Source organism: Macaca mulatta, chromosome 3 (assembly GCF_049350105.2).
Source record: "Macaca mulatta isolate MMU2019108-1 chromosome 3, T2T-MMU8v2.0, whole genome shotgun sequence".
Classification (NCBI taxonomy): domain Eukaryota; kingdom Metazoa; phylum Chordata; class Mammalia; order Primates; family Cercopithecidae; genus Macaca; species Macaca mulatta.
The window spans coordinates 46,654,547-46,677,455 of NC_133408.1; the positions used below are offsets into that span (position 1 = coordinate 46,654,547).

At 52.6% G+C, this 22,909-nt stretch overlaps 2 protein-coding genes and 1 pseudogene across 35 annotated transcripts in view; 1 reads left to right on the top strand and 2 right to left on the bottom strand.

Annotated features, from left to right (window-relative positions):
* The window catches only part of PTCD1 (pentatricopeptide repeat domain 1), a 21,136-nt gene extending 6,267 nt beyond the window's left edge, over nucleotides 1-14,869 (bottom strand). Inside the window, exons 1-9 of one of the 24 annotated variants that reach the window (XM_028845556.2) lie at nucleotides 14,283-14,438; nucleotides 14,010-14,032; nucleotides 10,696-11,174; nucleotides 9,214-9,354; nucleotides 6,519-6,737; nucleotides 6,001-6,102; nucleotides 4,057-4,878; nucleotides 3,317-3,524; nucleotides 3,013-3,195 (exon numbers count right to left, since the gene is read on the bottom strand). In XM_028845556.2, coding sequence (XP_028701389.1) covers nucleotides 3,017-3,195; nucleotides 3,317-3,524; nucleotides 4,057-4,878; nucleotides 6,001-6,102; nucleotides 6,519-6,737; nucleotides 9,214-9,354; nucleotides 10,696-11,148 — 2,124 coding nt within the window. In that variant the 5' untranslated portion in view covers nucleotides 11,149-11,174; nucleotides 14,010-14,032; nucleotides 14,283-14,438 and the 3' untranslated portion in view covers nucleotides 3,013-3,016. Of the gene's footprint in view, nucleotides 1-662; nucleotides 1,816-2,097; nucleotides 3,196-3,316; nucleotides 3,525-4,056; nucleotides 4,902-5,960; nucleotides 6,103-6,518; nucleotides 6,738-9,213; nucleotides 9,383-10,651; nucleotides 11,432-11,737; nucleotides 11,964-14,009; nucleotides 14,033-14,117 lie in introns of those variants that run through there. The other 23 variants (XM_028845557.2, XM_028845555.2, XM_015134375.3 and 20 more) reach the window with 23 other exon arrangements.
* The window catches only part of CPSF4 (cleavage and polyadenylation specific factor 4), an 18,531-nt gene continuing 10,195 nt past the window's right edge, over nucleotides 14,574-22,909 (top strand). For 9 of the 11 annotated variants that reach the window (XR_013414657.1, XM_015134315.2, XM_015134318.2 and 6 more), the window contains exons 1-2: nucleotides 14,650-14,787; nucleotides 20,728-20,778. Coding sequence is in view for 9 of the 11 variants with exons in the window: in XM_015134315.2 (XP_014989801.1) it covers nucleotides 14,685-14,787; nucleotides 20,728-20,778 (154 nt within the window). In the remaining 2 variants the exon portion in view is untranslated. Of the gene's footprint in view, nucleotides 14,788-15,027; nucleotides 15,199-20,727; nucleotides 20,779-22,909 lie in introns of those variants that run through there. The other 2 variants (NM_001257618.1, XM_028844958.2) reach the window with 2 other exon arrangements.
* On the bottom strand, nucleotides 18,343-21,474 carry LOC114676872 (SAP domain-containing ribonucleoprotein-like; annotated as a pseudogene).

Genomic DNA, 22,909 nt, shown 5'->3' on the forward strand with positions numbered 1-22,909 from the left:
TAGAACCATCTTTAAGTCGGGGACATCTGTCTGTGACTTAAATACGATATGCTTTAGGCCTGTGATAGTCTTGTGACTGTGGAGTTGAACCCCTAGTGAGCCCTACGCTAGCGGGAAGAGACAATCCACTAGGAAGATATGCACATGTAATCAACAAAAAACCAGTATCCAGAATGTGTGTGTGTGTGTGTGTGTGTGTATGTGTGTATATATGTATAAAAACCCTGGAATCAATGAGAAAAGGCTCGCAACCAACAGTTTAAAGCACAGTTTAAAAATGCCCAGCTATGCCTTCAGCCAGGCACAATCTCCACTGCTGTCCCACCCATTTGTAGGAAGCCCTCAAAATGGCATTCAGGTGTGACACCTGCATGGCATTCCTGACTCTGCACCTTCTGGCTGTGTGTGTCCCTGCCCATTTACTGGTCTCCGTCCCATCCGGGTTGTGCTCCAAGCCACAGTGGCTCTGGACGCTCCGGAGGTGCTCAGCACAGAGTGTGGCTCGATGGACCCAAAAGCCAAAACCCCAGAGCCTGATATCCTCAGAACAGCAGGAAGAGGCTGTGGCTGTAACAAAGCAGATTCCATGACTCTGCCCTGCTCCTGCTGATACAGGAGGCAGAAAGAAATTATTTGGGCAGATAATAAGGGCAACAGAGTCCTTGGCAAATTTCCCTTTTAATATAAAGCAGCCTCCAAATAATTTCTTTTCTAACAAAGAGCAGCCTGAAAAGTCAAGCTGCAGACATAGATAAGCAAGCTGGAAGTTTGCAGGGGTATATGCTGGCAGCTGTGCCAATAGAAAAAGGCTACCTGGGAGCCAGCTTTGTTCAAGATGGGGGCCCCATCTTCCCATCTTCCCATCTTTTGTCGCCATGTGTACAATAAAGAACCAGGCAACATGGTGCTGGAAACCTTTGGCATAATAAAAGGTTAGGGTGGGCGCCAGCTTTTATACAAGCTATGTAAATGGCACACCTGGTCCAACCAATCTTTTGTGTCCTTTGTAAATCAGACACCACCTCCTCAAGCTCATCTACAAAACCTCTGCATTTCATGGTGGAAGCGGCAACCCATTTCTCTGGCACCTCTGCTCTGCAGAGAGGTTTTTTTTTTTTTTTGAGACGGAGTCTCGCTCGGTCGCCCAGGCTGGAGTGCAGTGGTGCGATTTTGGCTCACTGCAAGCTCTACCTCCCGGGTTCATGCCATTCGCCTGCCTCAGTCTCCCAAGTAGCTGGGACTACAGGCGTCTGTCACCATGCCCAGCTAATTTTTTATATTAGAGACAGGGTTTCACCGTGTTAGCCAGGATGGTCTCAATCTCCTGACCTCATGATCTGCCTGCCTCAGCCTCCCAAAGTGCTGGGATTACAGGCATGAGCCACAGCGCCAGGCAAGAGCTCTTCTCTTTCACCTATTAAACTTCAGCTCTTAACCTCTTTTTTTTTTTCCTGTTTTTGAGACCGAGTCTCCATCTATCACCCAGGCTGGAGTGCAGTGGCACGATCTTGGCTCACTGCAACCTCTGCCTCTTGGGTTCAAGTGATTCTCGTGCCTCCTGAGTAGCTGGGATTACAGGTGCCCGCCACTACCCAACTAATTTTTGTATTTTTAGTAGAGACAGGGTTTCACCACGTTGGTCAGGCTGGTCTCAAACTCCTGACCTCAGGTGATCCACCTGCCTTGGCCTCCCAAAGTGCTGGGATTACAGGTGTGAGCCACAGTGCCCGGCCTTAACCTCACTCTTTTTTTTCTTTTTTCTTTTTTTTGAGACAGAGTCACCAGATGCAGTGGGTCACGCCTGTAATCCCAGCACTTTGGGAAGCCAAGGCGGGTGGATCACGAGGTCAGGGGTTCGAGACCAGCCTGGCCAACATGGTGAAACCCCGTCTCTACTAAAAATACAAAAATTAGCTAGGTGTGGTGGTGGGCGCCTGTAATCCCAGCTACTTGGGAGGCTGAGGCAGGAGAATCACTTGATCCCAGGAGGTGGAGGTTGCAGTGAGCCTAGAACCTACCATTGCATTCCAGCCTGGGCGACAGAGTGAGACTTTGTCTCAAAAAAAAAAAACAAAAAAAAAAGAGACGGAATCTTGCTCTGTAGCCAGGCTGGAGTGCAGTGGCGCAATCTCGGCTGGTTCAAGCAATTCTCCTGCCTCAGCTGAGTAGCTGGGATTACAGGCACGCGCCACCACGCCCAGCTAATTTTTGTATTTTTAGTAAAGATGGGGTTTCACCATGTTGGCCAGGATGGTCTAAATCTCCTGACTTTGTGATCCACCCACCTTGGCCTCCCAAAGTGCTGGGATTACAGGCATGAGCCACTGTTAACCTCACTCTTTGTGTCCACATCCTTGATTTCCATGGAGTAAGACAACAAATCTCAGTGATTCACCCCAGATAACAATGCCACTTCACTGCCTGTCCAGTCCCTGAGCAAGCAATAACCTGTTTGGAGTAACTGGCAATGTGCAGGTGCTGGGGACCCAGATAAGCACAGCAGACAGCCTCTGCCTCCAGAAGCCTGATACAGGGAAGGCCAGGGCTGCCCATGAGCATGTGACCTGAGACTATAGGACACGGCATAAAGGAATAGAGCTGGGGGAGGGGAGACTTTCACCCCAGGTCAGAGCGGCAGCCAGCTGGGCATCTCTGAGAGCCACGTAAGCAGAGACCTCCAGGAGAAAGAGCCCACCACATGAAAGTGGGTGTCACCCAAGGCAGCGGGAACACCAATCCCGAGGCAGGCAAGAGGCTGGTGGCCTTTGGGAACTGACGGAAAGCCACTGGGATGGACAGAGGCAGCAAAGGGAAGGCTGGCCTGAGACTTGAGATGAGCCATGTGGACAGGGACTCAGGCTGTGGTCTACAGACTTGGGGACTGCTCCTAAGAGAAGCTGTTGGACAGTTTCAAGCATGAGAACACAATCCCAAGGGCCAGAACCAGGGTTGGGTGGTGGCAGGGGTTAGAAATGGTGAAGGAGCTGATGAGCTTGAGCTTGGGGCACACACCCGGTCAAAGGTCGGAGGGTACTGGGCTGCAAACTCCAGCTGGCGGATGACCACTTCGTTCACTGGGACCCTGTTCTGCTTCATGTCTTTCAAGATGTTGATGAGATAGGTGTAGTCCAGCTTCCTGACGGCCGCGTTGATGAGGGCGCTGTAGATGTGAGTGTTGGGGATCACCTGGGACTTCTAGAACACAGGGACATCATAGAATCAGCAAGATGATGGCAGCCATTGGGACCCAGCAGCTCCCACCCTCTGTCAATCAAGCTGGCTCCTGGGACCAGCGGCCACAGCCAGCAAGGCAAACCTGGCAGCAACGATGCGCTGAATGTCCCTCTCCAGCAGGAAAGCCAAGCCCAGCCCTTCTGCTCAGCCCTAAAGAAGCTGCGGAAAAGGACGCCCGTGCTGCTCTCAGACACCGACTGACTCAGGCAGAAAATGATGCGGGAGACACCACCTCCTCGCTCCCTGGGGTGGGTTTCCCCATGATGCATGGTCACCAGGTGGTGGTCAGCCTAGAAAAGCGTGAGTCTTGGCTAGGTGAGCCCGGCAGGGTCCAGGAAAACAGCCCGAGGGTGATGGACCTGGGGGACCCCGACAACGCAGGACGCAGCCTCTGCTGTGGTCGGATGAAATCCACGCAGCACTTCCAATGGGGGCTAGGTGGGAGGCACAGCAGATCTCGGGGGCTTTGAAAACCACCCACGGCTCCCCAGGAATTCTGAGAATCCCTGCCATACCTCTAGAGTGTTGGGGCCGAGGCCTGTCCCCAGCCCTCAGTGTCACCCCACGGCCACCTTCTTCCAGACGGGAACGTCCGTGCATCTCTACGCCCAGCCCTGAAGCACTCTCCGGGGTCTGCTTCCCCCAAAATGGGACCGAAGACCATTCTACACCAGAAGCTCATCAACCCCACTCTCTTTGCCCCTATGCACAGTTCATCCAAGTGGGGGGCTTGAGGGACCCCTGCTCCCCCAAACTTTCCTCCTGAGCTGCAGAGTGCTCCTCAGGACCACAGGCGTCCTGCCCAGGCCCAGGTCCACTCACCTTCATGTCTGTCAGCAGCTGCAGACCATCCTTCGGCTTGTGGCACCCGATGGCCAGGTTGCAGAATGTCTGCAGGTTGGGGACAAGGCCCCTCTTCGCCAGGACTGGCAACAGCGCCTTGGCCCCCTCCAGGTCTCCCAGCTTGCTCTTCTTTCTCACCAGCGTGTTAAAGAATGTCAGGTCGGCCTCCACCTGGTGTTTGTCCAGGAGGGCCAGCAGCAAGGACTCTGCAGGACTCCCGGACTCCACCACCTCGGCCAGTAGCGTGAGGGTCCTGATGTCAGGCTGCTGCCTATGCTCTGCCATCTTGCTCAGGAAGCCCTCCAGGCCCCCTATTAAGGCCAGCCTGTCAGCTGGGGTGCTCACTGTTCCAAAGGAGACCACGGTGGGGGGAACGGCCCCAGGGGTCAGGAGATTGACTTCCAGCTCCACGGGAGGTGGCTTCAGGGCCACAGGGGGCAGGGCCACTGTGTGGCTGGGCTCTGCCTTGGTTTCCACCTCTGGCTGGGCCTTGCCGGGCACTCTGGCTTCCTGAGGCTCTGGAGGCCCAAGTGCCTGAGAAGGTTCCAGAAACAGCTGCCTCTCCAGGGCCTCCACGTGCAGCACAGCTGACATACGGTTGCCTGCCTTGGCCTGGGCTGTCCTCCTTGGTCGCTGCCTGCCCACTGGGGGCTGAAGCACGGTTGCCTCCTCACTGGGCTTCAGAAGCAGCTCTGAGGCTACCTGGGGGTCCCCTAGGCCACAGTCCCGAGCTGCTGCCAACAGCAGGTTGTAGCTGTCCCGGCTCGGCTGTAGCCCCAGACTCAGCATCAGCCGCCACACCTGCCAGGGAGGACACACGTCAGCTCAGTGCTCCTGTTCAGCAGCTGGGCGCAGGGCTCACACCTGGAATCCCAGTGCCCCAGGAGTTTTAGATGGGAGGATCCCTTGAGAGCAGGAGTTCCAGACAAGACTGAGCAAAATAGCAAGACCCTGCCTCAAAAAAATAGGCCAGGCGTGGTGGCTCACACCTGTAATCCCAGCACTTTGGGAGGCTGAGGCGGGTGGATCATGAGGTCAGGAGATTGAGACCATCCTGGCTAACACGGTGAAACCCCATCTCTATTAAAAATACGAAAAATTAGCCGGATGTGGTGGCGGGCGCCTGTAGTCCCAGCCACTTGGGAGGCTGAGGCAGGAGAATGGCGTGAACCCGGGAGGAGGAGCCTGCAGTGAGCCGAGATCGCGCCATTGCACTCCATCCTGGGCGACAGAGCAAGACTCTGTCTCAAAAAAATAAATAAATAATTTTAAAAAAGCTTTCCAGCCGGGAGCTGTGGTTCACGTCTGTAATCCCAGCACTTTGGGAGACCCAGGCGGGCAGATCACATGAGGCCACGAGTTCAAGACCAGCCTGGTCAACATGGTGAAACCCTGCCTATACTAAAAATACAAAATTAGCTGGGCGTGGTGGCATGCACCTATAATCCCAGCTACTCAGGAGGCTGAGGCAGGAGTATCACTTGAACCCAGGAGGCAGAGGTTGCAGGAGGCTGAGATCACGCCATTGCACTCCAGCCTGGGCGAGAGTAAGACTCCATCTCAAAATAAATAAATGAATGAATGACTCCTCGGTTGCACCTGCAGAAGTGCTAGCCGGCTGTGGGAGGGTTGAGCAAGTCCCCAGGTGAGTGTTCGGCAGGCTTTCAGGGAAGGTGAGTTTAGAGGGACTGAGCCTACTGCAAAGCAAGGTGGGAGAGGCGGGGGCCACCCTCATTGCACCTCTAAGGGCCTCCTCTCCCTACCATCTGTAGAACGGAGGCTACAGTGGCTGCTGGGTTTTCAAAAAAGAGCACAAATATAAAAATACTCAGCACAGGGCCATCATGGGTGCTCACAGGATCACCATTTTGCACCTCTTGCACCAGGGAAGCAGGGCAGGAAGGTGGCGTGGGAGGGACATACCTGGAGGGCATACCGGAAGCCCGTCTTCTTGTCTTGGATGCAGCCCATGAGCAGGAAACTGAAAGTCTCCTCTGTGACAATGTGCCCTTTGTGGATGATTTCCTGGGGGAGGGAACAAAGAGGTCCCATTGAGAACCTGCAGCAGGCTGGGCGTGATGGCTCATGTCTGTAATCCGAGCACATTGGGAGGCCAAAGCAGGAGGATGACTTGAGGCCAGGAGTTTTGAGACCAGCCTGGGCAACATAACATAACAAGACCCTGTCTCTACACTCGGATAGAGAACACCCCTTCTAGGAAGCCTTCCCTCGAGTGCACAAAGCAGGACACAGCACACAGCGGCACACACAACCTCCAGCAGGGTCTCATCAGATCTGTCTGTGAACCCCAGTGCCCAGTACCGACTGTCTCACCCTCTCTGAGCCTTCCTGCATGAGGAGAGACAGACACCACAGCCCCGCCCCCGCCACATGGTACCAGCCCCACAATGGGGAGCAGGATGGCAGGTGAAGCCCCCCACCTTGAACACATCAAGGCACATTCTAAGGTCTGCACACTTGGCAGCCATCTTCAGCAGCGCGTGGTACGTTTTCAAGTTGAGTTCGATGTTTTTGGCCTGCAGCTGCTGCCGGAGCTTCAGGGCGCTCTGCAGAGCCGAGTCCTTCCAGGGGGACTCGGCACAGACATTGAACAGGGCCGTGTAGGTGGCGTCTGAGGGCTCCAGGTCCCGCTTTTTCATCTGTGGAGATGGAAGCAGCTCAGTGGTGGCCTGGGATCAGCTGGACGCACAGGTGAGCAGCCGCCCCAGAGGAGGCTGAGGCTGGAGAGGACCCCATTACTGCATACACCAGGCCAGGCTCTAAGGCAGAGCCATGGGACACATCAGTGCCCAGCTCTCCAAACTCAGACACATTGAAGGGACTCTGAAAACTGAGCCCACACCCCCATATGTACCAAACAGAAGCTATCCTGCCCTGGGCACCTGTCAGCCCACTCCAGGCCTGGGGTCCTGGCAGCAAGGTCTTCCTGATGCCCCACCTTCAGGCCACCCAGTCAAGGGGAAAAGGGGCTATAGTGCTTACTACCTGAGGGTTCCTGGGCAAGTCAGCGCTTCCTTGTGAAAATGGGGATGACACCATCACCTTGAAACCAGGGATGCCTGTGGCAAGTGGGAGGGTGCACTGCAGTGCTCTAGGGGTGGCCCCGAACCACTGGCACAATGCACATTCTCAGGGCCACGTCATCTGGTGAGTCACAAGCCCCGGAGGTGAGTGACACTCAGCTTATTGAGCCTCTGGGTGACTAAGGCAGGTGCTCAGGGTTGACAATCCCTGGTGAAGCCTAGCACTTGCAAATGCCCAGAGAAGGGTCATCTGGTCGAGGGCAGGCGACAGGCGGCTCAGTGGCAAAAAGAACCCTGCTAGAGTCAGGCCATTTGGGGCTCAAATCTCAGCCCTGGTGCATTCAAGTGGGGTGGCCTTGGACATGTCCTTTCATCTCTCTGTGCCTCAGTTTCCTTATCTGAAAAGCAAAGATGGCAGTCCCTACTTTGAGGATGATGTAGGCTCTGTGTGTATTGCTGCACTCCACAGAGGTGCACTGACAACTCGCTACCCGCCCAGCACCAGCCCTGGGGTTAGCAGAGTGGGCACAGCCTGTCCTTACTGAGCTGACACTCGAGAAGGCAGACACACTGCAGGTGAGTTACCAAAAACAGTAACAAGGCTGGGTGCTGTGGCTCACGCCTATAATCCCAGCACTTTGGAAGGCTGAGGGGGGCAGATCACATCTGAGGTCAGGAGTTCGAGACCAGCCCAGCCAACATGGCGAAACCCCGTCTTCTATAAAAAATACAAAAAAATTAGCCAGGCGTGGTGGTGGGCGCCTGTAATCCCAGCTGCTCGGGAGGCTGAGGCAGGAGAATTGCTTGGACCTGGGAGGTGGAGGTTGCAGTGAGCCGAGGTTGTGCCACTGCACTCCAGCCAGGCTGAGAGAGCCAAGACTCCCGTCTCAAAAAAATAAATAAAATAAAGTAAAATAAATAAAAACAATAAAAATATTTTTGTTTGTTTGTTTGAGATGGAGTCTCAGTCTGTCACCAGGCTGGAGTGCAGTGGCATGATCTCGGCTCACTACAACCTCTACCTCCTGGGTTCAAGTGATTCTCCTGCCTCAGCCTCCCGAGTAGCTGGGACTACGGGTGCGTGCCACCATACCTGGTTAATTTCTGTATTTTCAGTAGAGACAGGGTATCATCATGTTGGCCAGGATGGTCTCAATCTCTTGACCTCATAATCTGCCCACTTTGGCCTCCCAAAGTGGTGGGATTACAGGCGTGAGCCACCACACCCGGCCAAAACTAATAGTTTTTTAAAGTGGATGTAATCAGCCAGGCGCAGTGGCTCTTGCCTGTAATCCCAGCACTTTGGGAGGCCGAGGTGGGTGGATCACTTGAGGTCAGGAGTTCGAGACCAGCCTGGTCAACAAGGTGAAATGCTGTCTCTACTAAAAATACAAAAAAATGAGCCGGGCGTGGTGGCATGTGTGCCTGTAGTCCCAGCTACTCGGGAGGCCGAGGCATGAGAATCGCTTGAGCCCCGGAGGCGGAGGTTCCAGTGAGCCGAAGTCACACCACTGTACTCCAGCCTGGGCGACAGAGCGAGACTCCGTCTCCAGGAAAAAAAAAAAAAAAAAAAAAAAGAGGCGCAGATGCAGTGGCTGGGCTGTGGCCTATAATCCCAGCACTTTGGGAGGCCGAGGCGGGTGGCCGGGGTTAGAGACCAGCCTGGACAACACAGCACAATCCCACCTCTACAAAAAATTTAAGAATTAGACAGATATGGTGCTACACACCTGTACTCACAGCTACTGACGAGGCTGAGGCAGGAGGAACTCTTGAGCCAAGGAGTTGGGGGCTGCAGTGAGCTATGATTGCACTCCAGCCTAGGCGATAGAGTGAGGCTACCTCTCTCTCTCTTTTTTTTTTTTGAAGGGAAAAAGAAAGGGAACATGGGGACCGCTGCAGTCCAGGCAGGTGCTAGAGGGCTTTCCGCATCATCTCGTTTATCACCCACAATCACCATCATTTTAAGGAGGTGACTGAGGACAGGGAGGTGAAGTCACCTGCCCAGTGTAAAGCACTAGCAAGCAGCACACTCGGGATCCGCCCCCAGCTTTTCAGAGCCTTGCCCCTGCTGCCCCGCGCTCACACACACCTGGTTGTAGAGCTTGAAGGCCTTCTTCAGGTAGCCGACCCGCCCGCAGCCCCCGATCAGCACCGTGTAGTTGCTCTCCATGGGCTGCAGTCGCTCCTCCTTCAGCATCTGCCTCTCAAACAGGTCCAGCGCTTCGACCAGCTGCAGGGAAGAGGCAACAGGGCAGGGGCTCAGAACTGCCCCAGAGACTCTCGGCAGAGAGAGGGAGGCTGAGGCTGAGGGACGCTCCTGAGACAGTGCAGGACAGCGGCCCTGGGTGACTGCAAACCCCCTGGGCCCCCGGCTGTCTCTGCCTCATCCCTCCCCTCACAACATTTCCCCGGTAAAGCCTCAGTTCGTTCCTTTATTCCTTCATTATTTTCATCTATTCATTCAAACAATAATTACTGAGTGCTTCAATGAGCCAGACAAGGTCTATCCACTGCAGATATAGCTGGGAACAAGAGGGCGCTCCTTCTTGGAGCTCATGTTCCGGTGTGGAAAGTCAGACATGAGGCCGGGCGCAGTGGCTCACATCTGTAACCCCAGCACTTTGGGAGTCTGAAGCGGGCAGATCACAAGGTCAGGAGTTCAAGACCAGCCTGGCCAACATGGTGAAACCCCGTCTCTACTAAAAATACAAAAATTAGCCAGGTATGGTGGCGCGCAGCTGTAATCCCAGCTACTTGGAAGGCTAAGGCAGGAGAATTGCTTGAACCTGGGAGGCAGAGGCTACAGTGAGCCAAGATTGTACCACTGCACTCCGGCCTGGGTGACAGAGCAAGACTCTGTCTCAAAAAAAAAAAACAAACAAAAAGACAGACATGAAATGGGATAAGAAAGACATACAACATATCAAGTGATGACAGGTGCTACAAACAAAACTAAAGCAGGGGCAGGGTGTAATGGCTCATGCTTGTAGTCCCAGCATTTCAGGAGACCAAGGCGGGCAGATCACCTGAGGTCTGGCCAACACGGAGAAACCCCATCTCTACTAAAAATACAAAAATCGGCCAGGCGTGGTGGCACATGCCTGTAATCCCAGCTACTTGGGACACTGAGGCAGGAGAATCGCTTGAATTCCCCAGGAGGCAGAGGCTGCAGTGAGCCAAGATCGTTCCGCTGTACTATAGCCTGGGCGACAGAGTGAGATCCTGTCTTAACAACAAAAAAAAAACGTAAAGCAGGGAGTGCCAGAAGGGTGTGGAGGATTCACTTTTCCTTTTTTTTTTTTTTTTGAGACAGATTCTTGCTCTGTGACTCAGGCTGGAGTCCAGTGGTAAGATCAGCTCAGTGCAACCTCCATCTCTACAAAAAAAAAAATACAATAAAATAAAACTGTGGCAGAGGATGGCAAAGGGCAGTGATACTTACAGCCATAAGGCTGGTAGTTCACAGGGTAGGCCCAAAACTTAGAGGCTGGGAAGGTCAGGCGACCCCTTGCAAAACACTGAGCTACCAGGGGTAAGAAGCCAGGAGCCGCAGAACCAAAGCGCCCCTCACCTTCCCTTCCTTGATCAGGCGTTTGCACTGCAAGAAGTACCAGTACGGGGTGTTTCTCCGGCCTTGCCATAATTTGGGCTCCGGTTCCTCTGGCTCCTCTCTCTGTTCCCTGAACCGCAGGTTATGGAACTGGGCTGTGGATTTGTGGAATAGTCTCCGGGAGGAGTATTTGTCAGAGAGGGTCCCAAAACTCTCCTCCTCCTCCTCGTCTTCTTCCTGCATGGCCGCGGAGTTGGAGTGGCTCGGGTCAGAGCCCAGGCTGCCCGTGTTCTCCAAGTGCTCCTGGCCGAGGGGCAGCTGAGAGGAGGAGCTGCTGAAGGCTGCCCACACTGGCCGCATCAGCCCCTCCCTGCCTCCCGCCCACCTGGCGCTACAGGGATCCAGGTGTTGCAGGACGAACAGTCCCATGGGGCGGGCCCTGGAGAACAGTCTAGTGAGTCTCATGAGGTTCATTTCTGGCTTTCCGGTCCCTCCAGGGCCTGGAATATATCAGGAAAAGTAAGAGAGTCAACTCAGTTCCTAGTCACAAAAGGCAGAAAGAAAGAAGTGCTTAGAAGTATGGGCCCAGGCTGGGCGCGATGGCTCACGCGTGTAATCCCAGGACTTGGGGAGGTCGGGGCCAGCATATCACTTGAGGTCAGGAGTTTGAGACCAGCCTGGCCAACATGGTAAAACCCTGTCACTATGAAAAATACAAAAATTAGCCAGGCATGGTGGTTTTTACAGCCAGGTGCGCCTGTAATCCCAGCTACTCAGGAGACTGAGTCAGGAGAATCACTGGAACCCGGGAGATGGAGCTTGCAGTGAGCTGAGATTGCGCCACCATACTCCAGCCGGGTGACAAAGTGAGACTCTGTCTCAAAAAAACAAAACCAAACCAACCAAACAAACGAACAAAAAAAAGAACAGGCCAGGAACGGTGGCTCATGCCTGTACTCCCAGCACTTTGGGAGGCCAAGGTGGGCAGATCAGTTCAAGACCAGCCTGGTGAAACTCCATCTGTACTAAAAATAGAAAAAAAATGAGCTGGATGTGGTGCTACATGTCTAATCCCAGCTACTCAGGAGTCTGAGGTAGGAGAATCACTTGAACCCAGGAGACCGAGCTTGCAGTGAGCTGAGATCACGCCACTGCGCTCCAGCCTGAGTGACACAGTGAGACTCTGTATCAGAAAAATAATAATAATAATAAATAAAATAAGAAGTATGGGCCCAAAGGTTAGAAAGCCTAGGTTCAGGTCAGACATAGCTCACTGCAGCCTCACCCTCCTGTGCTCAAGCGATCCTCCCATTTCAGCCTCCTGAGTAGCTGGAACGACAGGTGCGTGCCACCACGCCTAATTTCATTTTTTGGTCGAGATGGGGTCTTGCTATGTGCCCAGGCTGGTCTCGAACTCCTGGACTCAAGCAATCCTCTCACCTTGACCTCCCAAAGCACTGGGATTACAGGAATGAGCCACCATGCCCAGCCTAAAATATTTTGAAGTCTGGTTATATTAGAAGGTTGCCATTGGAAAAGTCTCACAAGTGATGGCAGATTGAACAGATTAAAAACTAGGCCCAGCAGGCCAGGAGCGGTGGCTCACGCCTGTAATCCAGGAACTTTGGGAGGCAAAGGTGGGTGGATCACCTGAGGTCAGGAGTTCGAGACCAGCCTGACATGGTGAACCCCATCTCTACTAAAAATACAAAAATTAGCTGGGCATGACAGCATGTCCCTGTAATCCCAGCTACTCGGGAGGCTGAGGCAGGAGAATCACTTGAACGTGGGAAGCAGAGGTTGCAGTGAGCCAAGATAGCGCCATTGCACTCCAGCCTGAGCAACACAGCAAGACTCTGTCTCAAAAAAACCAACAACGACAACAAACAAAAAACTAGGCCCAGCAAGGGGAGAGACTTGCTGGGGTCCTGCAGCAGTGCAGTGGGTGAGACTGGCCAGTTTGGCCTGGGCTGGCTTAGAACTCAGGTCCATGTAACGTATGGACAGACTCTCCTGACTAGCACCTTTGTGAAACTAGTGCAGGGGGCCTTTATCATTCTGCATCTGGCAAGCCCTGCCACTCCTTCTTACAAGCATGGTGTTTATGTAATTTTCTTTTTATGGGAATGGGGTCTTCATGTTGCCCAGGCTGGAGTGCGATGGCACAGTGGCAAACGCACAATCACTGCAACCTCCAACTTCTGGACTCAAGTGATCCTCCTACCTCAGCCTCCCAATTAACTAGCACTACTGGTGCACACCACCATACCCAGCTAATTTTTTGTAGAGATGTAGTCTCCCTATGTTGCCAGGCTGGTCTAGTACTCCTGGCCTCAAGCAATCCTCCAGCCTTGGTCTCCCAAAGTGTTGGGATTGCAAGCGTAAGCCTCCATGCCCTGCCTTATGTGCATTAATTACAATACACAGAATTACAAAACAAAAAGCAATGATATTGAAATGGCATCAAAATGCTTTAAAAACAAATTTCTGCTATACTAGCATAGATGCTTATTTTCAATGCATTAAATAACAAGACCCTACAATAATTTCAAAGCAGTAACGAATGTAAGTGACAGCTTAAGATACCACCTTGTAGGTGCTGCACAAACTGTTTTTTTTTTTTTTGAGTCTCACTCTGTCGCCAGGCTGGAGTGGGGTGGTGCCATCTCGGCTCAATGCAACCTCTGCCTCCCGGGTTCAAGCGATGCTCATGCCTCAGCCTCCCAAGTAGCTGGGATTACAGGCACGCACCACCACTCCCGACTAATTTTTATATTTTTAGTAGAGACGGGGTTTTGCCATGCTGTCCAGCCTGGTCTTGAACTCCTGACCTCAAGTGATCCTCCTGCGTCGGCCTCCTAAAGTGCTGGAGTGACGGGTGTGAGCCATCACGCCTGGCCCTGCACAAACTCTTATCTGGAACTATCATTTACACTCACCCCACCTTGAAATTATGACACAGTTTCAGGCACTGCTAAGGCTGCTCCAGCAATTGGGAAAGGAAATGCTAAATTTCACAGAGAAAATAGGGGTGTCATTTTGTTCCTATACAATTTCATTACCCCACCCTGGTTAGAAAACCCTGAATTAGACCATACAGTGGCTCATGCCTGTAATCCCAGCACTTTGGGAGGCCCAGGCGAGTCGATCGCTTGGGGCTTGGGGCTAGGAGTTCAAGACCAGCCTGGGCAACATAGCAAGGCCCCCATCTCCACAAAAATTAAAAATAAAAATTTAAAAATTAGCCAAGCGTGGTGGTGCAGCTACTCAAGAGGCTGAGGTGGGAGGATCGCTTGAGCCTGAGAAGTTGAAGCTGCAGTGAGCTATGATCGTACCGCTGTACTCCAGCCTGGGCCACCTAGCGAGAAAAGAAAAAACCCTGAATTAGAGACACGCTGCGGCCGTCCTTCTTCGGAGAGACCCGCCCCTCCTCAGACGCCTACCCGGACCCTCAGGCCAACGCCGACCCCTCTCCACACAGACTTTTGCAGCCTCAGTTTCCCTCCTCGGACGCCCCTGGCTCCAATCCTGGTTCGGGCACTTCCTTCCCCTCTGGCGTGTCTCTGCCCGGATCCCGGGGTTCCTGCGAGGATCACACAAGAACTCACTTGAAGTGTCCGGCGCAGTGCACTCCGACGGGGCTCTCTACCCGGTCCCCGCGACGGACCCGGCTCTCCCACGGATCACCCTCTCCCCTGACGCGCAAGCGCAGCCCGCGTCGCCGACACACGCGGCTGGTTTCAGGTTTCCGGCGAGACTAGGCCGGCGTTCGGCTGGCGGCTAGCCGGGACTAGCGGAGCGGCGGGACTCCGCGCTCGATTGGCAGTGCCTGGACAGGCGCAAGAACCGGCGCGGGCTCTGGGCGCTCCCGGCATCCCTCGGGCGGCGGCGGCGGCGGCGGCTGCGAGGCGCAGGAGGAGCGTGTGCGGCGGGCCCGGCGGCGGGTAGAGAGGCGAGAGGGCTGCAGGAGACCGAGGGGGAGCCGGGCCGGTGGGGCCGCCGCCGCCGCCATGCAGGAAATAATCGCCAGCGTGGACCACATCAAGTTTGACTTGGAGATCGCAGTGGAGCAGCAGCTCGGGGCGCAGCCGCTGCCCTTCCCCGGCATGGACAGTGAGCGCGGGGCCCTGGCGGGAGGGCGAGAGCGACTCGAACCCCGGACCCTCTCCTCTGTGTTCCCGGGACTCCTTCGCCTCGGTCCTGAGACCTCCCCCGGCTTCCTCTGGATCCTGGGACCCCTCCCCTTCGGTCGCGGGACTCCTCCCTCTATGTCTTGAGAGTCCCTCCCACCTCCTCCGGGTCCTGGGACCCTCCCCTTTAGTTCCCGAACTCCCTCATCTGTGATCCGGGACTCTTCTCACTCCATCCTGAGACCTCCTCTTCTGGATCCCGGGACGCTCCCCCTTGGTTCCAGGACTCCTGACTCCCAGGCCCCCATTTCCACCGTCTGGGGACCCCTTTTCCCCTCACTCGAACTCAGGAGTTCTCTGCCTCGGATCTTTGGCCCCCTGCGGCTGTTTAAAGGTAATCTGTAGGCGGGTAGGACCTTGTGCGTTCGCTTAATTCTTGAATAAGGGTGGGTTATCCTGGATTGGAACTCTCCCTCAACACTCTCCCAGCTACAGGAGAGTACTAGGATATCGCACCCCCTACCTCCCAACCCCGCTACATTGAGCGTCTCTTCTTTTTGCTTTCATCAAAACTAGGCTGTTGGAGGAGGCGTGCTGAGGGAAGGACCACCTCTCTGTAGGAGACCCCAGCTAGACTCTTAAACTTCCTTCTAGGACTCTCTCTCCTGGGAGCTCATCCTTAGTTTTTGGCCTGTCCCTACTTTTTTCTGGACCCCAACTCTGAGTTGTTCATCACACCCAGCAGCTGGTGTGGTCCCTTAGCCTGAACTCCCTTCACTCCTCCCTTTCACATGGTGGCTCCTGGCTCCCCATATCTTGTACTTTAAAAGAAACCGGTAGTTTTCTTTGTGTCTTCTTTCCTATCCGGACACACTTGAAATCTAATGCTATAGCCTTAAAGTTCGCGGGCTTGTGGAAGTCACTGAGTTCAATCCACAGATGGGGAAACTGAGACCCAAGCAGGGGAAGGGACTTGCTGACGACCACTCAGTGCATAGCAGAGCCAGGCAAGTTCTCCAGTGTTGTGTGCTGTCGCCCCGCACTACCAGCGGGGTCTCCCGCACTACCAGCGGGGTCTCCCAGCAGCCTCTCTCCCCTCAGGCGGCCACACCTTCTCATGCACATGTGACCTCTGAGTCTGTCCCTTTCTGTGGTTTTTTTGTTGTTGTTTGTTTGCTTTTGAGACAGGGGCTTCTTTTTTGCCCAGGCTGGGTGCAGTGGCGCAATCATGGCTCAATGCAGCCTCGACTTCCCAGGCTCTGACAATCCTCCCACCTCAGTTTCCCAAGTAGTTGGGACCACAGGTGTGCACCAACACGCCTGGCAAATTTTGTGTGTGTGTGTTTCTTGGTAGAGACACTGTTTCACCATGTTTCCCAGGGTTGGTCTTGAACTCCTGGGCTCAAGCGATCCTTTCACCTCGGCCTTCAGAAGTACTGGGATTACAGGCATGAGCCACCACACCTGGCCTATATTGGCCTATATATATATATATATATGTGTGTGTGTGTGTGTGTGTGTGTATATATAAATTTTTTTTGCTGCCTGTCCCACAACTTTACATGGTGATACTTCTGTACAAGATAGTTTCGTTGGAAGTTAAGTCATCAAGAAAAACAAGATAGTGCTTATAAAGAGGCATCATCAGACCACCCTATTTGACACACGCACAAACACCATCGCCACTGTACACCCCCTAAAAAGCAGCTGCTGAAATTCACACACACACACCCCCTCTTACCTACCCCTCGAGTCCTGTGATAACTTCATCCCTGCACATGTGGCCTTTTCCTGTCTCTTTTTTTTTGAGATGGAGTTTCGCTGTTGTTGCCCAGGCTGGAGTGCAATGGCGCGATCTCAGCTTACCGCAACCTCCATCTCCCGGGTTCAAGCAATTCTCCTGCCTCGGCCTCCTGAGTAGCTGGGATTATAGCCTCCCGCCACCATGCCCAACTAATTTTTGTATTTTCAGTAGAGATGAGGTTTCACCATGTTGGCCAGGCTGGTCTTGAACTCCTGACCTCAAATGATCCGCCTGCCTTGGCCTCCCAAAGTGCTGGGATTACGGGCGTGAGCCACTGCGCCCAGTCGGCCTTTTCCTGTCTTGATGGCACTGGCTTGAGACCATGGAACCACCCATGCAGGGCAGATCTTTCCCTTCCATCCTTCTGCCACCTGACAGATCCACAAGCCTGTGAGGGGAGGTACAGTGGTGAGGGGCCCACATACCTGTTCTTGAGGCCAGGGACACGCCTGGCCCTGGGTGCTGCCCCAGCCAGGGCTTCAGAGTCGGTAGGCACCCTCCACACTCACTGCTTGTCCATATCCTGTTCAGTTAAAGCCCAGTGAGGCCACAGCCCTTCCTCACCCATCCCTCCTCTTCATGCCCATCTGAGGTTTGGGAATAACTGTCACTTTGCCCATAAGGCATACTCATCCCATCCACATGAGGCTCAGTTCCCAGAACTGTGGATTTCTGAGCAGAAACAACTCTAACCTCTGAAGAGAAAGACCAGACCAGAGATACTTTCAGAATTTTTTTTTTTTTTTTTTTTTTTTTTTTTTTTTTTGGAGACAGAGTCTTGCTCTTGTTGCCCAGGCTGGAGCACAGTGATGCAATCTTGGCTCACTGCAACCTCTGCCTCTGGGTTCAAGCGATTCTCCTGCCTCAGCCTCCCGAGTAGCTGGGATTACAGGCATGTGCCACCACGCCTGGCTAATTTTTGCATTTTTAGTAGAGACGGGGTTTCTCTACATGAACTCCTGACGGCAAGTGATCCACCCGGCAAGTGATCCACCCGCCGCAAGTGATCCACCCGCCTCGGCCTCCGGAAGTGCTAGGATTACAGACGTGAGTCACCACACCTGGCCACTTTCAGACTTTTTGAAATGCAAATAGAGTGACCTCCCTGTGACAGCCAAGGAATCTTTTGTGATTTAGTAAGGGGGGGCACGTTAAGTGGACTTCAGAGATGCTGTCATTGGTTTTTCAGCAATTCTAAAATGGTTACTTGTAAGGAAACTGTTTCTGATGCCAAGGTCAGTTTAGTCTGGAAACCGGGTGCTGGTGAATTCCTGGACTCATCAGAACAGCTGGTCCCTGGAGCCCACTGAATTCCAGCACACTCTTAACTGTGGGAATGAAAGGCTGTGCTTTTTTTTTTCTTTTTTCTTTTTGTTAACAAGCAACATAATCAAAAACAAAAGCACAACAACCTTAAAGCTGAAACAGCAATAAGTCAAACTGCTGCGGCAGTTCACAGATGTACCTGGGGTACATGCTTCCTCATTTCGAGGCAGGACATAGGCACATGACTGTGCATTTAGGTATATATGTGACCAAAAAGAATGAGAGAAATGAATCCCAGCACTTTGGGAGGCCGAGGCGGGCGGATCACAAGGTCAGGAGATCGAGACCACGGTGAAACCCCGTCTCTACTAAAAATACAAAATATTAGCCGGGCGTGGTGGCGGGCGCCTGTAGTCCCAGCTACTCAGGAGGCTGAGGCAGAATAGCATGAACCCGGGAGGCGGAGCTTGCAGTGAGCCAAGATCGCACCACTGCACTCCAGCCTGGGTAACAGAGTGAGACTCCGTCTCAAAAAAAAAAAAAAAAAGAATGAGAGAAATGGAAAACACTGGAGAACAGAAAGTATCAAGAACCTTTCATTAGGCAGTCCCAAAGCGCTCTGCTCTTTTCCTCTTCTCTACCTCTTTATCCTCTGTGGTTCCAGTTCCAGCTGAACTTGTGACAATCCCAAATCGCTCCTTCCTCTTTTTCAGTTTCTTGTCATCTTCAGACTTTCTGGAGATTGAAGAGACATTCAAACCAAATCTTTTTTTTTTTTTTTTTTTTTGAGACGGAGTCTCGCTCTGTCGCCCGGGCTGGAGTGCAGTGGCCGGATCTCAGCTCACTGCAAGCTCCGCCTCCCGGGTTTACGCCATTCTCCTGCCTTAGCCTCCCAAGTAGCTGGGACTACAGGCGCCTGCCACCTCGCCCGGCTAGTTTTTTGTATTTTTTAGTAGAGACAGGGTTTCACCGTGTTAGCCAGGATGGTCTCAATCTCCTGACCTCGTGATCCGCCCGTCTCAGCCTCCCAAAGTGCTAGGATTTCAGGCTTGAGCCACCGCGCCCGGCCCAAACCAAATCTTTGAGCTCTTTCCTTGGACTTATCCAAGTTAACCATAGGTTTGTTCTCAGGTGACAGACTTGTGTTGGAACTGAAGAAATCCCCAACCTAGCTGCCCAGGTAGCTTTCTTACTCTCCAAGCTCACACGTACACTGAATCGTTCAGCCCTCTTCTGCATTCTCTCAGAATGGTATTCAGATGTAATTTTCATTGAGTGGTATTTCAGATGTAATTTTCACCACTTTCTTCTCTGCTGCCACATCAACAGTTTTTTTTCAGGGGGTTCTTCCTCTTTGACAGGGGGTTTGTTTCTTCTTCTGTTTCATCTCCCAGTACATCTTCATTTGCCTCCCTTCAGCATGTTCTTCAAGATACGCCTGGAGTCTGTGGATAAGATCTTGCTTTATTCCCTTGGTCTCCAAACCACAAGTAAGACATTCTTGTTTAGTTCAGCAAGCTTCAGCTTATGGAGCTCCACCATCTCAGTTACCATCTTGTTACCCCCTCCGGGTGTGCTTTTTTAATAATTGTATGTGGGGTGGGTTGCGGTGGCTCACGCCTGTAATCCTAGCACTTTGGGAAGCCAAGGCAGGCAAATCACGAGGTCAGGAGTTCGAAACCAGCCTGTAATCATTGTATGTGGGCCAGGCGTGGTGGCTCACGTCTGTAATCCCAGCACTTTGGGAGGCCGAGGTAAGCGGATCACTTGAAGCCAGTAGTTTGAGACCAGCCTGGCCAACATGGCAAAACCCCCTCTCTACTAAAAATACAAAAAAATTAGCCAGGCGTGGTGGTGCACACCTATAATCCCAGCTACTCAGGAAGCTGAGGCAGGAGACTCTCTTGAACTGGGGAGGCGGAGGTTGCAGTGAGCCGAGATCGCACCACTGCACTCTAGTCTGGGTGACAGAGTGAGACTGTCTCAAAACACTAGAAAAAAATTGTATATGGATGTTGCATATTAAAAGCAGTCCTCTGTGTCTGCACTTAACGTGCTTCCCTTTGGACTAGTGTCTCAGAGGCACTGCCTCTTCCTTGAAGCCTGACCCTTCTCAGAGGCCCTGACTGTCTATACTTCTGTGAGATCATTCCTCCCCTCTGCCTCAAGTTAAGGTGTCCGTGAATTCGCCTTCCTGGAGGAAGGTGTCAGCTGGGGGCCATTAATTTATTTCTGTGGGTCAGGCACGGTGGCTTATGCCTGTAATCCCAGCACTTTGGGAGGCCGAGGTGGGTGGATCACCTGAGGTCAGGAGTTCGAGACCAACCTGGCCAACAAAACCCTATCTCTACTGAAAATACAAAAATTAGGTGGGCGTGGTGGCAGGCGCCTGTAATCCCAGCTACTTGGGAGGCTGAGGCAGGAGAATTGCTTGAACCTGGGAGGCGGAAATTACAGTGAGCTGAGATCGCGCCATTGTACTCCAGCCCAGGCAACAAGAGTGAAACTCCATCTCAAAAAAAAAAAAAAAATTATTTCTGGGATCTTGTACTCCAGCCTTCCTTTCCCCACCCGCTCTTAACTCCTTGAAAAGATCTTATATACAGGAGGCTCTCAAAGCACTGGGTAATGACTGCTCTCAATGTATGTGTCTCATTTTGTAGGGCATGCCTAACATAAGCAGCTTCTTCCTTGCTTGGTTGGGCTTTGCATACTTTTGCTACTTTATTTCCAGTACCCTGAACCCTTGGTGGGTCAAGAAGTCGGAAGGGTTCCCTCCCACTGTCTTCAGACATCGTCAATAGCAATTGCACCTCTTTGTTTGATTCCTCTCGTTTTCTCTCCTTTCTACAGAGTCGGGTGCTGCTGTCTGTGAATTCTTTTTGAAAGCTGCCTGCGGCAAAGGTAAGAAACTCTGGGCTCCCTGATGTGCTTCCCGAGGCGCCCTTCCACCTCCTTGTCCCCAGCTGAGTTGGAGGCCGCCAGGGCTCTGGCTCACATTGCTTTTTACAGACTAACGATCTCTGTAGATAAAACTGGTTTGGACAGGCTAGGAACCTGGGGTGTTCCACCTGAAACCTAAACACAGGACTGAACCTGGCTCTAAGGCTGCCTTATCACTTCGCATTCCCCTTGGCCACAAGCTGATGTGACATGGAAAGAAGCCCCCAGCATTGAGACATTCAGGAGCTTTCTCAATGTCACAGAGTTAATCAGTGGCGGAGCCCAGTGTCTGAACCCAGGTCTTTCTCATTCCATAGTCTCCACGGGCTCATGGTTTTCTGTGGCCTCCCATCCAAAACACCCCATGATAACCCATCTTGTGGGGTCTTGTTCTCCATAACCAGCCCCCAACACAGACTACACAAGACTACTGAGGTGGGAGAATCCCTTGAACCAGAGAGTCAGAGGTTTCAGTGAGCCGAGATCATGCCATTGCACTCCAGCCTGGCAACAGAGCAAGACTCCATCTCAAAAAAAAAGAAAAGATCTTGCTTCATTCCCTTGGTCTCCCAACCACGAGCAAGACATTCTTACTTTAGTTCAGCAAGCTTCAGCTTATGGAGCGCCACTGTCTCGGTCGCCATCTTGTTACCCCTCCGGCTGTGCTCTTTTAATAATTGTATGTGGGCTGGGTGAATCCATCAGAAGTATCACTAGGGGCCAGGCGCGGTGGCTCACGCCTGTAATCCCAGCACTTTGGGAGGCCGAGGCGGATGGATCACCTGAGGTCAGGAGTTTGAGACCAACCTGGCCAACATGGTGAAACCTCATCTCTACTAAATATACAAAAATTAACTGGGCGTGGTGACGCCCATCTATAATCCCAGCTACTTGGGAGGCTGAGGCAGGAGAATCACTTGAACCCAGGAGGCAGAGGTTGCAGTGAGCCTAGATCGCACCACTGCACTCCAGCCTGGGTAGCAGAGGGAGACCCCGTCTCAAAAAAAAAGAAGTATCACTAGGCATAACCTTAACTTTCCATGGTCTGGGCATTTTTCTCCTGTAGGAAAATTTATTTAGGAGACTTAAATATTAATCAGAAGCTTGAAAAAGGGGAGCAGAGAATCAGAGCAAAGGGCTGGTTTTAATGAATGGTTTGGTGAGCTTTGCTTCTATAACATAGTCATTTACCACTGTGGTAGTAGACTTCCTGGCAGATCAGCCAGGCCAACTTCACAATGTCGTCAGAACGTCATTACCTCCACTGGGCCTCTGGTCTTGCTCCCATGTCTTTGCTCAGTAATTCTGCCCTTCTGACCAGCCGCCTTCTGTTAGCACAGCCATCCCTAACACAGGGCATTCTGACTGTCTCTCTGTTGACTAATACAGTAGCCACTAGTCACATGTGGCAGTTCATATTTAAGTAAAATCAAATCACATTTAAAACTTGAAATTCTCAGACACACTAGTCATGTTTCAAGTGGTCAGTAGTCACATGGGGCTAGCAGCTGCCATATTGGACAGCAGAAGTGTAGAATGGACCTCCATGGTTGTCTTGCCAGGCCACCTGTTAGAAGTCCCGCACATCCCCAGAGGCTGGCTCTGTCCCAAAAGGCACACGTCCCTCCATGTGTATACATCACATTTCCTCAATTCTGAAATTGGTCTTTTTTTTTAAGAGGCAGCATCTTACTCTGTCACCCAGGCTGGAGTGCAGTGGCACAGTCATAGCTCACTGCAAGCTCAGCCTCCTGGGCCCAAGTGATCCTCCCACCTCAGCCTCCCCAGTAGCCGGGACTATAGGTGTGCACCACCATACCCAACTAATTTTTTTTTTTTTTTTTTTTCAGACAGAGTTTTGCTCTTGTTGCCCAGGCTGGAGTACAGTGGTGTGATCTTGGCTCACTGCAACTTCTGCTTCCTGGGTTCGAGCAATTCTCCTGCCTTAGCCTCCCAAGTAGCTGGGATTACAGGTGCACACCACCACACCCAGCTAAATTTTTGTATTTTTAGTATAGACAGGGTTTCATTATGTTTTGGCCAGACTGGTCTCGAACTCCTGACCTCAGATGATCCACCACCTCGGCCTCCC